General features: G+C 35.7%; 1 protein-coding gene across 1 annotated transcript in view; it reads right to left on the bottom strand.

The window, feature by feature from the left end:
* The window catches only part of LOC149571701 (uncharacterized), a 319,697-nt gene that overhangs the window by 152,504 nt on the left and 151,908 nt on the right, over nucleotides 1-15,285 (bottom strand). The window contains exons 6-7 of the mRNA XM_089813119.1: nucleotides 10,154-10,237; nucleotides 459-623 (exon numbers count right to left, since the gene is read on the bottom strand). Of these exons, the coding sequence (XP_089669245.1) occupies nucleotides 459-623; nucleotides 10,154-10,237 (249 nt within the window). The remainder of the gene's footprint in view (nucleotides 1-458; nucleotides 624-10,153; nucleotides 10,238-15,285) is intronic.

Here is a 15,285-nt window from a genome sequence, read left to right as displayed (position 1 = left end):
GTATCCAAGGTTGCAAAGCCACACTGGGGGTAACTTATGAGGAATCTAAATAATTCCCCTAGAACCTCCCCAAAAACCAAGGTTGATGTAGCTCCCCTAGTAAGAAAGGGGCATGTAATGTGAGTCTACCCCTATGATCTAGCATGTTGCACAAGAAGTTCCATACACGTGAATAACTAAAGATGCCAAGCATTAAGCAAGATCCTTATACATAGCCTCTCTTGTAGTGTTCAGCATTAACAACTATCTAATTTTCTGGAAGTAAATGACGCTAATAAATGTATCTCTGAAAAATATTTTCACAATGAATTAAATTACTAGACAAGTTTAGGATCCTCCCTGTGAAAAGCACCAAACATGATTATGTGTCAATACGAATAATAGTGAATGACAAAGAGGTTCCTAATTCTATTTGTTTTCTCATGTGGATACAAAAGTTTAACAGACAGAAAATAGACCTTTGAGAGATCACGAAAATATTCAGGTTCGGCCAAATCAAGCACCCCGTTGGTGTAGTTTCTCAGAATCCAAGGCATCACTGGCCACTGAGTCAGGTCACAAAAGCTCCGCCCTGCTGCAAGATTCAAGTACATGAGGTAATCAAAGTTTGAAATTTGATGCTCCTGTCAAAGTGTAAACAAAACCAGGTTAAGAAGAAAATGTCTCATGAAGCAGACACTACTGAAAACAGATTTTGAAGACAACAGAATTCTCCAGTTAGTTTATGGTACTGTCTTAATATGTAGAGATGATGAAAGGCAGAAATGTGACCAATGGGCACAACAAAATTACATCCGACAACCTACATGAATACAAGAAAAATATTAACCTACAAGAGCAAGTTAACAATGCCAAGCACATGAAAAAATATCATGAAAACCCTGTATCTCTAAGCTTAGAAAAAGGACCAAGATGTCATGGCACAAAAATGGTGGTTAAGGATTGAAACAGTTTTTCATTGTTTAGACTAAAATTTGTTAGGGAGAAAATTTCTCTAGTTTATATGATTGGTATTTTAACTGATGATCGTAAGTAAATGAAAAATGCTTTTCTATCCTATAATAAATTGTCTTCACATTTGATGGGTATAAGATAGCACAGAGACGCTGTGAGCCTTTGTAGGATCATATTCAAATGAAACTAATGATTTATGTATTTTTTGAAAGAGAAATTAATTTTGTGATCAACTCACTGAAGAATGACAAGTCTCTAGTAATTGATGGTCTCCCTCTTGAGTTCCATAGAGCTAACACACACTAGATTGAAACAGATCTCCTACAGTAATGTAAAATACCTAATCATGTTGGATAGTTAGGAGATGACATTAGCAGAGGGTGTGAACCCACTTGTACTCAGCTATGAAAGATAAAGATTGTCATGCAGTCATTAATATAGTGGTTGAGCTGTGGCTCTAGATGGCCCTCACATCTTTATTCCAGATCAACAACTTTTGCACATCCATTGACCACAAGTTCCTTAATTCTTGAAGCAACAGGGCAACCAATACGCTGCCATACACCCTAGTTCATTCTACATTCAAAAATATTGGTTACTTTTTTCTTCTACACTACTCTGTGTCAAGGAACTTTGAATCTTCTGACACTTGCAAATCTAATTCCCACTAGAGAAGCAACTCTTATAAATGTCAACGAAGTTAATATTGTAAATGATATTTTGTAGCTAAATGTGTCCATGATTATATTTCTGCATTTTGGGGAAATTCTATCTTATAGTTGTCTCCTGCCACAAGTGATGGTGTGAATGTAGTAAACATTTAATGAATGTTGCTGCATTCTAATTTTTCATAAGCTTCCCAGTGATTATTTCTCTTTTACAATTATTTTTTATAGTCTAGGATGTGACTAAGAATGTCTAGTTGCTTGGTATCTGCAATGTCCCTAGTTAGTCAATTTGTAAAACTAGGACAATCATACCAACTTATCAAGGCTACTCTATTAGAATCTTCTACTTAGGCTAGGTTATAAGGATTGTGTAAGATAAATTATGCTATTCTGAATTTGAAAACACATACCATCAAAGATATGTAGTATGATCCTCTGGAACATAGCTGTTGCATTGCATGGTCCAAAAGGGCATCCTATTATAGGAATATACCCCGTCTTCAACCATGAATGTGGTTTTTAGTTTATCTTCCTCCGCAATGCTAATCTGATTGTACCCTGAGAATCCGTTGATGAAGGAATACATCTCATGGCCGGCTACCTCCTCCAAAATCCTATTAGTAAACAGAATGGGGAATGGGTCTTTTATTGTCACCGCATTCAAACATCTGAAGTCTACAAATTTGAATTTGACTGTCATCCTTCTTGAGTGATATGACTATACGAGATACCCATTCACTTGTTTGTACTTTAAATATTATCCCTGCATCTAACATCTTTGTGATTTCTTCCTTAACCCAGTCTACATAGTTCTTATTCATTCTATAAGGTTGTTTTTGCACCAGTCTTGCCCTAGGTACCAATGGAATCCAATGGACACAACTCTGGGGATACTCCCTTCAAGTCCTTGTACTTCCATGCAAAGATGTCCTTTTACTCCAAGAAGATTCTAAGGGTTGTCACCTTCAACACTCAGTCCCAATCATCCCCTATCCAGATTTCTTTGGGTTGATCCACTTCTCCCAGGTTTAAAGTCTGGAGTTTGGCCTCCTTGTAATCCACCTCTTTTTCAAAAATGTGTGCAAGTGTCTTGATGAGGGTTGTCGCAGCTTCCTTATACTCGATGTGCCCTTCCCATGCTATTTTGAATGTCCTTCTTTGCTTCTTGAAATCCTTTTGTCTCCGTAGTAGCATCTGGATAGGATAATTTTCTGGCTTGCATCCTACTAACTGCAAGAATTTCGCCTTCTAGATCTTCAATGTCTAACATATTTACCCCCTTTTTGTCTCAGGCAATTTGCATCCTCGTGATTGCCTGGCCCACACCATTTGTAGAGCATCCCTCTATTTTGTCCTCCACTTTGGCAATCTCATGCAAAATGTCCCTATTCATTGCATCTAGGCCTCCCCTTGGAATCATACTGGATTGGACGCAGGGGTGTGTTGTTATTGTTGTTGTTGTTGCTATTATTATTACTTCCTCTTCTGTTATTTCTGTGTCCTCCTGGTGAGGCTTCCATATTTGTATTCTTTAGAGGAGTGGAGGGTGGTGTAGATTGGGTTAGGAATACTTGAGCGCTTTGTGTTTTTAAATTGTAGGGATAATCTTTAATTGCGTGCCCCAGTACCTAACAAATCTCACAAAATGCTTTCTTCGGGCATGCTCATTTTGTATGGCCTTCTTTTTCACAGTCAGTGCACCAAAGTTCCCTCCTTTCTTTTCTTCTCTACTCCCTGCCACTTCATCAATCGCCTCAGGGCTTCAATGCTTTTGGATTCTTCTTCACTTTCTTCGAAACTTTCACTCGTGCTTCTATGTCTTCTTACCTTGGAAGTTTTGCTCTCGCTTTCTATGTCCATGGCGTGAGCACACGCATCCCCAAAGGTTGATGGTGGGACTATTTTCATCTTTTTCATAAGGGATGGTGTCAATCCTTCAATGAACCATCATTTCTTTAGTCCATCTATGGTCTTGTTGTCTAGTTTCCCTATCATCTCTTTCAGTCTTCTATTGTAGGCTTTGACGGATTAACTCTTCCCTTGTCTTGTGTTATAAATCTCTGTTACTATTTCATCATCATCCCTCAGGAGTCTGAATTCTTCCTCAAAGGTTGTGCAGATATTATTCCATGTGTTTTTCTTTCCTACCTCCAAATTGACATACCAATCAATGGCGATACCCCTTAGTGTGGTCTGAAAATCTTTTAGCCATTCCCCTACATCATTTTCTCTGTTCGCTTGTCATATTGTTATGCATGTTTTACAGTGGCGAGCAGGGTCCTCTGAGCCATCCCCTGTGAACCTTGGCATTTTTTGTTTGCCTATTGCCATTATGTGGGGCTTTTTCACTCCTGTCGAAACGCTTCTTCCGGATGGAACACCTCCTCCCGATGGAACACCTCCTAATGGAATACTTCCTCCCGATGGCACACTTCCTCTCAACAAGGAACCTGATTCTTGATTACTGAAAATATCTTATTCTTCCGGCTTTTATTCCTATTAGAGATCTCTTTGTGCAGGGGTCTCTGGATTTTTGTATCCCAACTTCCTTCCTGGTGTCTCCAAAATGACCAAATTTGCTATACCGTTGATTGTATGCTCAATCAACCCTTCTTGGATACTGGTGGAATCCCCTTGTCCTCCCCTCAAGTTACGACATCTCTCCTACTGGAGACGTAGTGTCCTCAAGGCGATTTCTTCCTCAGTTTCCTCTCCTCATACTTGCCTCAGATATATGTTTGGAATCAAGGGCATGAATTAGTTTTAATGTTTGTTTCGCTTTTAGGAATTTTCACGTTCCTCCCCATCATGTTCCCTGATTCTTCTTTTAGCAAACTACTCGACAACTTGTTGTCCCCTCTGTTCCCTTTGTGTCTCAGCTCTTTCCTCTTCTTCTTGTGACAAATTGTGCATTAACAGGCGAGGAATCTCTCCTAGGAGATTGTACACCGCTGATGGCACTGAAAGTTCATCACGTACCATGCCTTCAGCGACTATTCTCTCACGGGCTTCCCTTTGTACGGACTGATCGACCGCAACTTCCCAAGCCATCACCGAATCACGCGTCAAATAATCTTCCCTGATTATTTCCTCCTCTTCTCCGTCACTATTTGTTACTTGGATGAGCGATAAAAAGGGCCTTTCCATTACCCTATCCTACCTACCTCCAGGTTTGAACTTCGGTAAAGGCGTCAAAAATGTAGAGTGGAAAGATGACTCAAGTTCATAGAGATAAGCAAATGATACAAAATTGTTCATAAACAGTTTTGTCCTTCAGATAGAAATGCAAACAATAACTCAATATGCTTCAAAAGAAGAACAAAATGAACTAACAAATGGATAGATTATCATTCTATTAATAATCTTCCTCTGAATTGAGAGGTACAGCTCCCTCATAAAAGATATTCAACGAATATGATAAACTGATTATATCTTTAACCTGAAGACATGAAGGGTTTTCTGACATTCGTCCATCAATATGGAATGAATGCAATTATCAAATTAATAAGTCGGTAATGAATGAAAAATCAGCAAACAGCCACTTCAACTTCGAATTCATCAGGAGATGTTGAATGTCAGAAGGATAACCCCAATGCACATGGTAGTGCACCAACTCAAAGAATCAACCCTGTAGTCAAAAGATTGTGAAAATAATGGATATCACTCAGAATTGCCCTAATATTTCTTATCACACACACAAGAACAGTGGAATGCTGACTCTATGACCCAATGGACAAGCACTGGATTACAGCAACAGACAAAGATCTTGGAGTTCTCTACACCCTGGCAAAGAGTGTAGCCCCCAGAAAGAGCCAATGTTATCTAAGGTTTTGAAACCCTAAATTTTTTCTCTCCAACTCAACTATGTGAGAATTAAAAAAAAATGGTAAGCTTTTAAAGGTTATCATTTATAAATTATTTTGCATGGTATAATATCTAATTCTTTAAAAAGATTAAATATTATCATTTTTAAATGCAAAATAATTCATTATCAATATGACATTAATCTCTCACATACTAATTCTAAGGGAAAGATGATACACATGAAATGATTTAATTCTTTAAGAATTAACTTTAATATAAAGTGCAAAGTAATTATTGCACTTAATATTTAAAAAATCAAAGCATGAAGGTGGAAATATGGAAGTTGAGGGATAAAGTAAAAAGAGGGAATTTAAAATAATTAATTCTTTAAAAGAATTAACTATTATTGTACTTTAAGGCAAACTTGTACGGGGAGAAATGAAATAGGGTAAATTGGAAAATTTAAAATAATTAATTCTTCAAGAAAATTAATTATCATTGTAATGGGAATATTGTTTCAGTAAGAAGTTGGGGCAATTGCCAAACTTCTTTGCCAAGTTATTTAATGAGGGAAACCTGAATTGTAAGGGGTTCTTCTCTGGTTTTCTCTGCACATTTTTCAAGACAGGAAGGCATTATCAATTTGAGGATTTGTAACAGAGAAGGGAAAGAACAGAGGATATTTATTTTGCAACTTTTTTTAATGATGTAAGGGCAAATAATCATATGGTTGTTTGCTGGTTTATTTGAAATAAAGAGGGATTTATTTTGAAATCCTATGGTTTTAATTTATTTTCCTCCAGTTAGAAGTGATCCTATAGTCATTCTGGTCACATTTGAAATAACTTCTTGCTCTCATTTATTAAGGTTTTGGTGTGTGATAACATCTTGAGGTTTTATTCATCCAAATACGCAAAATGAATATTATAGTTCATTTCATTTCTCTGTAGATGAGAAGATTGATTGGATAGCCTCTGTGCTATGTATTTGATTTCCTTTCTGATTGTTTAATTTAAAGTTCACATTCATATCATGTTAATAAATGAATGTTAGTTTTCCTTCTTTGCCTTCTGGTTAAAGGCATATCAGAAAATCAATTATTTTGAATCAAAAGGAGGGAGCTGTACCTCTATTTCAAAATTTAGAGAGCACTTGACAAGATAATTGCAAGTGACTCTATTGTTAGCTTCAGAGTTTGTCTTTCTTTTGGGTATTCAAGAGTAAATTGTGAAGGTATTTTTGGAGAGGACAAACCTGTTTACTAACAAGAATAATGCAACTGAAATACACAAAGTAAAACATAGAATGTGCCTTTAATACCACAATACCAATAGACGAGGGAAATGGTTTCTTTATTAATACCAAAAACATCATGAGTACATTGACAATATTCCAAGTACTTATAAAAGGGTCGGTCGGTTGGAAAACCAACCAACGCATTCCCTCACCTCCTAGCTACCCAACCCAACTAAGCTTTAACAAGTACTAAATACAATAGTTACTTTATTCCGAGTACGACAATTGAAAGGGAAAAGAGAATTAAAATGAAGAGACAAGCAAGGGAATATGAAGAGTCATCTAGTTGTGCTTAAAAACAAGAGAGGGAGATCATATGCACCATGTTTGGTTTAAGATTGATTTGAGATTTCTTTCAAGAAAACATAGATGCTTGCAGCTTTCAATTATGAGAATGGAACCCTTCAAGATTCTCAAGTGGATTGGACACAAACCCGATTCATCCATGTGGTGGAGTCACATCAGAATTCACACTTGGAGTTACAGGTTCATTTCTATGTGTTTTCCAATCTAACTGTTATTCCTGTTTATAAGATTGGATTCCTATGTTATGTTATTGTATTGCTGGTTTATAATGCAATAACAAATTCTAAAGTATTTTATGAGTATTTTGCTGCTTATTTTCTAGCATTTTATTGTATAAAATTATTTGCAGTATTTTGAAAATTTGTTGGTGAGAAATTAAGAAAAATATCTAGTAGGATATCATAGTTGGCCACCTAATTTAAATGCTAACAAGGTGTTTCTTGACATGTTATTTATTTTTTCTTTTTATTTTAAACTATTGGCCAAGCAGGACTTTTGACCATTCAACTTTCCCAGCATCCAAGTCTAGTCACCATCTTTCATGAACTTACAATAATAAGCCATACTCTAGAATGTGTTAGTTTGAAACCCTGAACTCTAACACAAAATACTTGCCACTAGATTGGAAACAAAAAGAGAAAATCATTACTCAACACACAAATGACAACAAATCAATGGAAAATGGTCATTGTTTTCAACTGGTACAACAGTTCATAGGCTTGTGTCAATAATTCAATAATTAACAATTATATATCATGTGCTAGATATAAATGATAGGAGAAAATATTCAATAGGGTAATGGTTTTAGAGATAAGATAAGATAAGATAATGATATTAATGTCCGACAAAAGACCAAGAAGAGGTCTATGGGACTGAAAGATTACAATAGTTAAGCTAACACCAGTAGGAACACACAAAGGTATCCAAAAATAAATGAATACAACCAAAGCAATAACAACCAACAAAGAACAGAGAGAGCGCTAAGAGTCATTCTTGAGCAAGAAGAAATCAATCGCTGAATGATACACATGTTGATGTGTAGAGGCATTGGACTGTCTCTGGCTACTCACAGAAAAGTGTCGAAGAATGAATAGAGCTAGAAGGCCTTTTTACACCCCGCAAAGGAGATAATGGTGTAAAAAAGGCAGTGATGAGCTGAGTAGATGAGTGCCGGTGAGGAAGCAGTGACTGGATCGTGTTATTGGGGAGAGTGGTGGCCTCACAAAGATAAAGTGCAAGGCATCTCTGATCATGGTAACTAAAAAAGTCATAGAGAGAAAAGCACTCCCGAAACAGACAAAAGAATCTCCCTCTGATCTCATAATAAATAGGGCATCGAGAAAGGAAATGAGCCTCATTCTCCACTTCCCCTAAAGTACAAAGCATACAAATCCACTCCCCAATAACAATATGATGATCAGTCTGAGCTCGCAGACGGTGGGAACAAACTCTGAAAGTAATTGTAATTAATAATTTTGTTAGTAATTCCAACGTCTATGTAATTGATCTCATTGACCACTTTAATTAGTTTAATAGAGAAGAAGAATGTACTTAATTATCAATGGTGATTCAAAAATCTAGGTACTTGCTCTCATTGATAACTTTCTGGGAAAAAATTCACTAGTTTGATTGTGACTTTTGTGATAAATGCTCAAATTCCACTCTTCCCTAATATAGCCTAACAATTTGCATTCTTTCATGGTATTAAATTTCTATGATTAGTTGAATAGAAGATAAAATTAGTTCTCTTAATGTTCTAGAACTTTTCTCTACACAATAAACAATAAAGACAGTATTGGTTTAAATGTCGTAAACATTGTCAAAAAGGATCCAATCAGGCATTTTGTTTGAAAACTGAAAGCAATGAAGTAATAATAATAAAAGGATCATTGAAAACAATGTGACAATTGATACCAAAAACTAGTTAATGGATAATCACAATTACAGTCTTCATTGATGAGAATAGAAGCTACTCGTGTGAGAAATTAAGGGAAATCCAAAGGTGAAATGTCTAAAGAAGAGCGAATACAAATGGCTTCCACAAAGGTGTAGATGATGAACTTGCCTATTAAAAAATACAATATAACAGCTACCTTTATGGATGAGTCTAATTCACAATGTCACTAGAACAGCAATGGCTACGTAGAACGCATCTAAAAAATACAATAAAGTTGTACAAGTTAGAATTGTCTTCATTTCTACAAAGTACAAAGACAATTCTACATTTTTCCTCTCAGCTTCTGTGTGTTTTGAAGCAAATCCTAGAAGCTAAAGAAAAATCATTTACAGAATTCATATGGACTTCAACAATAATGCCACAAAAATATTTTTTTCCTATTACAATATATCTCAACCTGGTAGAGTATATCGTTATTTAGGACAAGTTTAGTAACCTACACATGGAGTTTCATCAAACAAGGGAAAAACCTTCTCCACAAGAAGAATATCTATCTATGTTTTGTACGACAGAAAGTTCTCCTGAAATATTTCAATGCATCCTTTGTCTCTTTATATTTGCAATTCCTGATGTTATCAAAGCAAATGCAAAAAAGTCAAATAAAAAACTGAACCAGAACATGGATGACAATGACTCTTAAGTTCAAAATCTTGTGAAATTTCCTACTGGTTTTACTTCGAAAACTTCTTGGTATCAATGCCAAAATTCTATCTCCTACAACTTGGTTGATAAAATGTAATTGAGAAATGAGCTAACTTCATTAGTCAATTTAATTTCAAGATGTCAATCTCATATCTGCTTTATTAAAAATTCAAATTAAATCTACTAACATTGTAAAATGTCAATTTCAATTACTACACAAAGTGGATAAAAGAAGTAACCCAGATCACGATCTTAACCAAGACTACAAGATAAAATAGATCAATATAAGTAATCCTCCTAGCACGTAGCATCCTTGCTACTAGTTTATAGGAGTTTAACAAAGATTTATTAGACAAAATCAAAGCACCTTTGCCAGATCATATGTTATAAAGAGAACATGCATATCTTTAGAAGAAAAATCATGGCTGAAGGTCATCTAATAACAAAAAAAGTACTCCTTAATTCAAACTAATGAAAACATTTGTATTCTCTTTGAGGTTACTGCTATAGATAGATTGTTTCGAACCTGCCATGCTTTGGCTACTGATTGCACAATACGGGACTCAGCTTCAAGTAAGGATCCCATTAAGACTGCCGAATGAGCTTGTCCCTAGTCATATTGTATTGCAGGTTAAAACATTTGTCAATATGATATGACGATAGAATTTCTACGCTTCAAACTAAAAAGAATTTATAAGGCAATAACTCATTGTGCTAAACATGTTGAAAGCTGCTAATTTTAATTGTTTTGTATAATGATTTATAAAATTTTACCTTCCACTCCACATTCCACTGGGTAGTTATAAAATTGTACTATAAACATATATGATAAATATCCTAATAATCATGAATTCCTGTGTTTCATAACAGCATATGATAGATTATGTGAAATATTATAACTATTTCTCTAGAATGTGTGTATGTGTGTGTGTGTTTACATATAAACCTCATATTTCTACTGGAACCCACTAAACACAAACCTAAAAAATATTGAATGATGATTGATGATGATATAATCTTATGTGAACTTAAAATTTCAAGTACTCTGCCAAATAAGTCCTTTCCATTAGAACATATTCTCAAGTTTGAGAATTAACATACTTGATTCATGTTTATTTTGTTAAAGTACCAAGTCTCCCTAGAGAGAATGGCATTCACAAACCAGTCCAAGTTATATATCAAGAAAAACATTCCAATCATGATCTAACTAGGTTTCTAGAATATCTAAGATTATCCTACTTGCTAATTAGCACTAATATAGAAGGAATAAAAAAGGCTTTGGCCTTGTTCCTTGCTAAACAAAGGGGAAAAAAAGGTTGGATAAAAAGCACTGCACTATAGCCATCTCCTTAGTTCTTATAAGAAGCAAATAACTGAACAAGAAATCAAGCTGAAGAGGATTTTAATAAAGTTCTCAGCTAAATGCATTCCATCAAGGCCAATGAAACAAAGAATGACAGATACACTTAACTCCAAGGTAGCCTCTCAGCTCAAAACAGTAATACTAAGCAACAGCATTATGGAAACCATAAATAGTATCATACTATCAAATGTATATAGTTTAACATTCCTATATATTTCTTTATAAAAATTATATGCATATACAAATATATAGATATACACAGCCAAACCCCCACACCCAAGGGGAAGAAAAAGCCCGTACCCATGCCCATACCCTTACAAGCAACTTAGCAGACAATTAATCACCAATGAAATTAAGGCCGATAAAGTACATGGATAGAGATGAAAATCAGCCCTGAATTGAGACGACTTCATAAAGGATATAACCCATCATAATCAACCACTAAGAATAGCTAACATAAGATTTCATAATATCCATGACAAAATGAAGATGACACAGCCCCTCATAACCAATTATCAAGGAAAGACCAATATCAGATTTGATGATATCAATGACAAAATTGTAAGTACCATCCTATCCTTAAAATGAAATCAAAGATATTTAGAAGTTATTCCATCTCATTAGCTCAAATTACAAGTTATTTCTTTTGTTTTTTTACTGGATTGCTCAGGAGATTTATTGTTTTTCATGTTGTCCGCTTAGGACTTAATATTAGTTAGCCAATTCAGGTTTTTCTATCCAAGGCCAACTAGTCAGTCTATTGGACCGACTCTTTATCCAACTAGGATAGGTAATTAATCATTTTCCACGGCCATCTTCGGTCATACCTCCACCCATACGACGTAGGCTAACATGTAAGTGACTGAGACTCCATAACTCTATGTGTCCAGGATTGGTTTCTAGGTGAACACATAAGCAGCCTTCTCAAGTCATATCTCTACCCATACAGGGTAAGAAAAAAACATATAAGTGACCTACAATCCGTACCTCCATCCAACTGGGATGGGTTATATAGGGGACAAGAATAGACAATACTTTGGTCAAAGTCTTTCACCCTTCAAGACCATTCTGAATCTAGGGTAGCTTGCAAGCAATCACACAGTCTGCCCAAGACCAAGCCAAGGTTCTTTGCAAGGTTTATCTTAACCAAGAGATCTGCACCCTTCCTTGGATTTTGGGCCGTGAGAGACCACCAAGAGAATTACTAAGTTCAATACCACCTCTTGGTTTTCAAGCATCCAGTCAAGTATCAATACCTTCCTGATATTTATTTTGACCTAAAGGTTATGTAATGTCCCCGTCTTTTATTTAATTAATTACTGTATTACAAGGGAGAAGCTTCTAGAGTGTGTATTAATTATTGGAAAGGGGGAATCCTCTAATAATTTAATTTTCTAGAAGCAAAATTAATTATTGTATTGCAAGGTAGGAGTTTCTAGAGAGTGCATTAATTATTGGAAGGGGGAAGTTTCTAGTATTTGCAATTAATTAATATTTGATTTCCTTTTAGAAGGGTGTAGGAAAAGTATAAATAGAGGTGGAAGAGTCATTGTTGAGCATCGGATGATTGTGAATTGCATTTGATAAAAGCTTGAAGGTGTGAGTTAGAGATTTGGTCTTGGCATTAGAGGACGTTCATCTTCTCTTGTAACATTCTAGATGCCATTCCCTTGGGGTTTGGCCTTTGGAATACATTGCTATGTATTTGATTTTATCATCTTGAGAACTAATAATATTTCAGCAGCTGTTCAATCTTCAATTTGCATAAATTCCTTCTTGCTCATGTTATGTGGATTGAAACCTATCCAAAGATATTAAAATCGTTTTCAGCAATTGGTTAGTTCTTGGGCATTTCCAAGGTGCCCATTACAGGTTAGCAGTGGTTTGCTGGTGTCTTCATCTTTACTTAAGTTAAACTTAAAATGTAGGACCTGATCTTTTAGTAATTTAATGTTAAATGGTGCACTGGGCGCTCTGATCTAGAAGTTTCCTCCACCTCCAGTCTGCCTACATACCCATATTCACTAGATCATGCCCCAAGTGCTTCTCACTCTAACGAATATGTAGTTCTGGTTTTCTATTTGTTTCAGTGTAGCTGCAACCCTACAACCACTGGTGACTTTCACTCACCTAATACAGCTCTTTGGCAATCATACACCCACTTGGGTGATTCGGGCGAATTACTATGCTAAACACTCTACGACATAGTGGTGATTTCTCATGTTGTAGTTTAAATTCAATACATGGTTAACCTATGTACATTCTAACTCACTCTTTATAATAATTACTTTTTAGAAGTTTTATGGAACAAATTTATGATGCCCGAGTAAATCAGTTAAGTAAGTTTTGAATCTCATGGTTTCGTCCTCTGTTTTAAAAGCCATGTTGTCTAGGTTGCATCTGACGAAATGTTTGAGTTTAACCCAAAGTTACAGAATCTGTTGAATATAAGAGAACATTTTATTCAAATGTAATACTAGTTGCATAAACCTGTCTCTTTCATCTAATGTAAAGCTTGTTTCAGTCACATGTTTCTTTATCTAATGTACAGGTGGTGCATGCACATATGCCTGTACATGTATTGACCTCTCGGTTTCATACACATACTCCCATATGTATGTGTACCAGTTAGCCAAACTGTTTTAACACCAGTTCTTGTACATAATACAATAAGCCACACATTGCAGTATATACGTTTTTATATAGTCTTCAAAAGGATATGTCATTAGAATGTTATGGGTGGTCCAACCCCATCCTATAAATAGGCAAGATGCCACATGTCAACTTGATATGGTTCAAATTTAATGATTGTTCAATGTAAAACCTAACATCTAGAGCTGCTACAGCAGTGCCAACCTTGACATGTAAACGAGCTATATGTTCTACAAGAGTGATAATGATTTCATAGGTGAAGTACCATTGTTGACCTCTTCATGAATCCATTATTTACAATGCACAGTGATACAAATTTCCCAATCAAATTATATTGCATCAGACCCATCATTTACAGCTGCAGAAATATGATTTCCAAATCAAGGTTTATTGCAGCTGACCCATCAAATGTCATTTTCACAATATCAGCTTCCACCCAGCAGCCCACACATAAATATACATATACGAACTTGTACGTGTAACCCCCATCTCATCAAATATAGTAAGACCTGTTGTGAGGTTTTCACACCATCACCCCATTGCAAATGGGGACCCCCTCTTTTTCTCGTAGTTGTTAGGCCAGTTAGGTTTTAGTGGTAAGTTTGTGCGGTTAAGAGCTTTGAAAATGAGGGGTAACATAGAGGCCAAATTTCCAAGTTGTGATTCTGAAGTGGGAACATTAAAATTGAAGTCTGTCAGGATCATGTTATAATGGGTTGGACGTGAAATCCTAAGTGCATTTAAATTTTGTCTAGTCAATTAGTCCAAAATCCAATATAAAGGCATATTTCATGCATAAGGGCCTTAGAATCCTTTAAAAAATTGATTTTCCACACTTCAAATGATTAAAATCCTAAAGAAAATCAATTTTTCTTTAAAAAAATACAAAATTCAGACTATACATGAAATCCCTTCATATTTTGGCCAAAATTTGGACTATACATGACTTTCCCTTATGATTTTGGCACTTTCAAGGAAACTTCCAAGTATTGGAAGTCAATATCCGAGCATACCATGAATTTCCACCACTTTGGAGGATCTTGACTCGAAAATTTTCTAAGTGTTTGTAAAATCCAGACAAGTGGTGATTTCCCCCTAGTGCAAGCTTGAAAATTGTTGAAGTTTTGAAATTGTCCAAGCTAGGGTCGTTTCTCCCTTGAAAAAAGTTCGGAACTCAAAAAATTTTCCAAGTTTGGGAAAATCCAAACATGGGTTTCCTTTCCTCCAAGACCAAGAGTGGAACATGGAATTTTTTCCAAGTCCGGAAATTGTCCAGACTAGGGTCATTTTCTCTAGGTGGCAAGTACGGATTTCAAAATTATTCCAAGTGTCAAATTTGTTCTAACTAGGTTGACTTTTCCTTCAAGGTGAATTTGTAAGGGTGGAAATTTTTCTAAGCATTGGAAATGTCCGGACTAAGTTGGATTTTCCCTCCACGAGAAAAATGTTGAAATTTTTTGTTAAGTGCTGAGAGTGTCCATACAAGGGTGGATTTTCCCCCTTGTGATAGCAAAACAAGATCAAATTTTACTAAGTACAAAATGAATCCTATCCAAGTCCTAATTGATTTTCCAACTTTGCAAGGATGGAGGTAGAGTGTTGATGTTACCATCAGGTCCATGGATGATGTGTTGGAGGGAAAT

The sequence above is a fragment of the Cupressus sempervirens genome, chromosome 2 (genome assembly GCF_028749045.1).
Source record: "Cupressus sempervirens isolate cs-2001-9-10 chromosome 2, ASM2874904v1, whole genome shotgun sequence".
In the NCBI taxonomy this organism is placed as follows: domain Eukaryota; kingdom Viridiplantae; phylum Streptophyta; class Pinopsida; order Cupressales; family Cupressaceae; genus Cupressus; species Cupressus sempervirens.
Note: the sequence above shows the minus strand (reverse complement) of the source record. Positions and strands in the feature narration are given on the sequence as shown.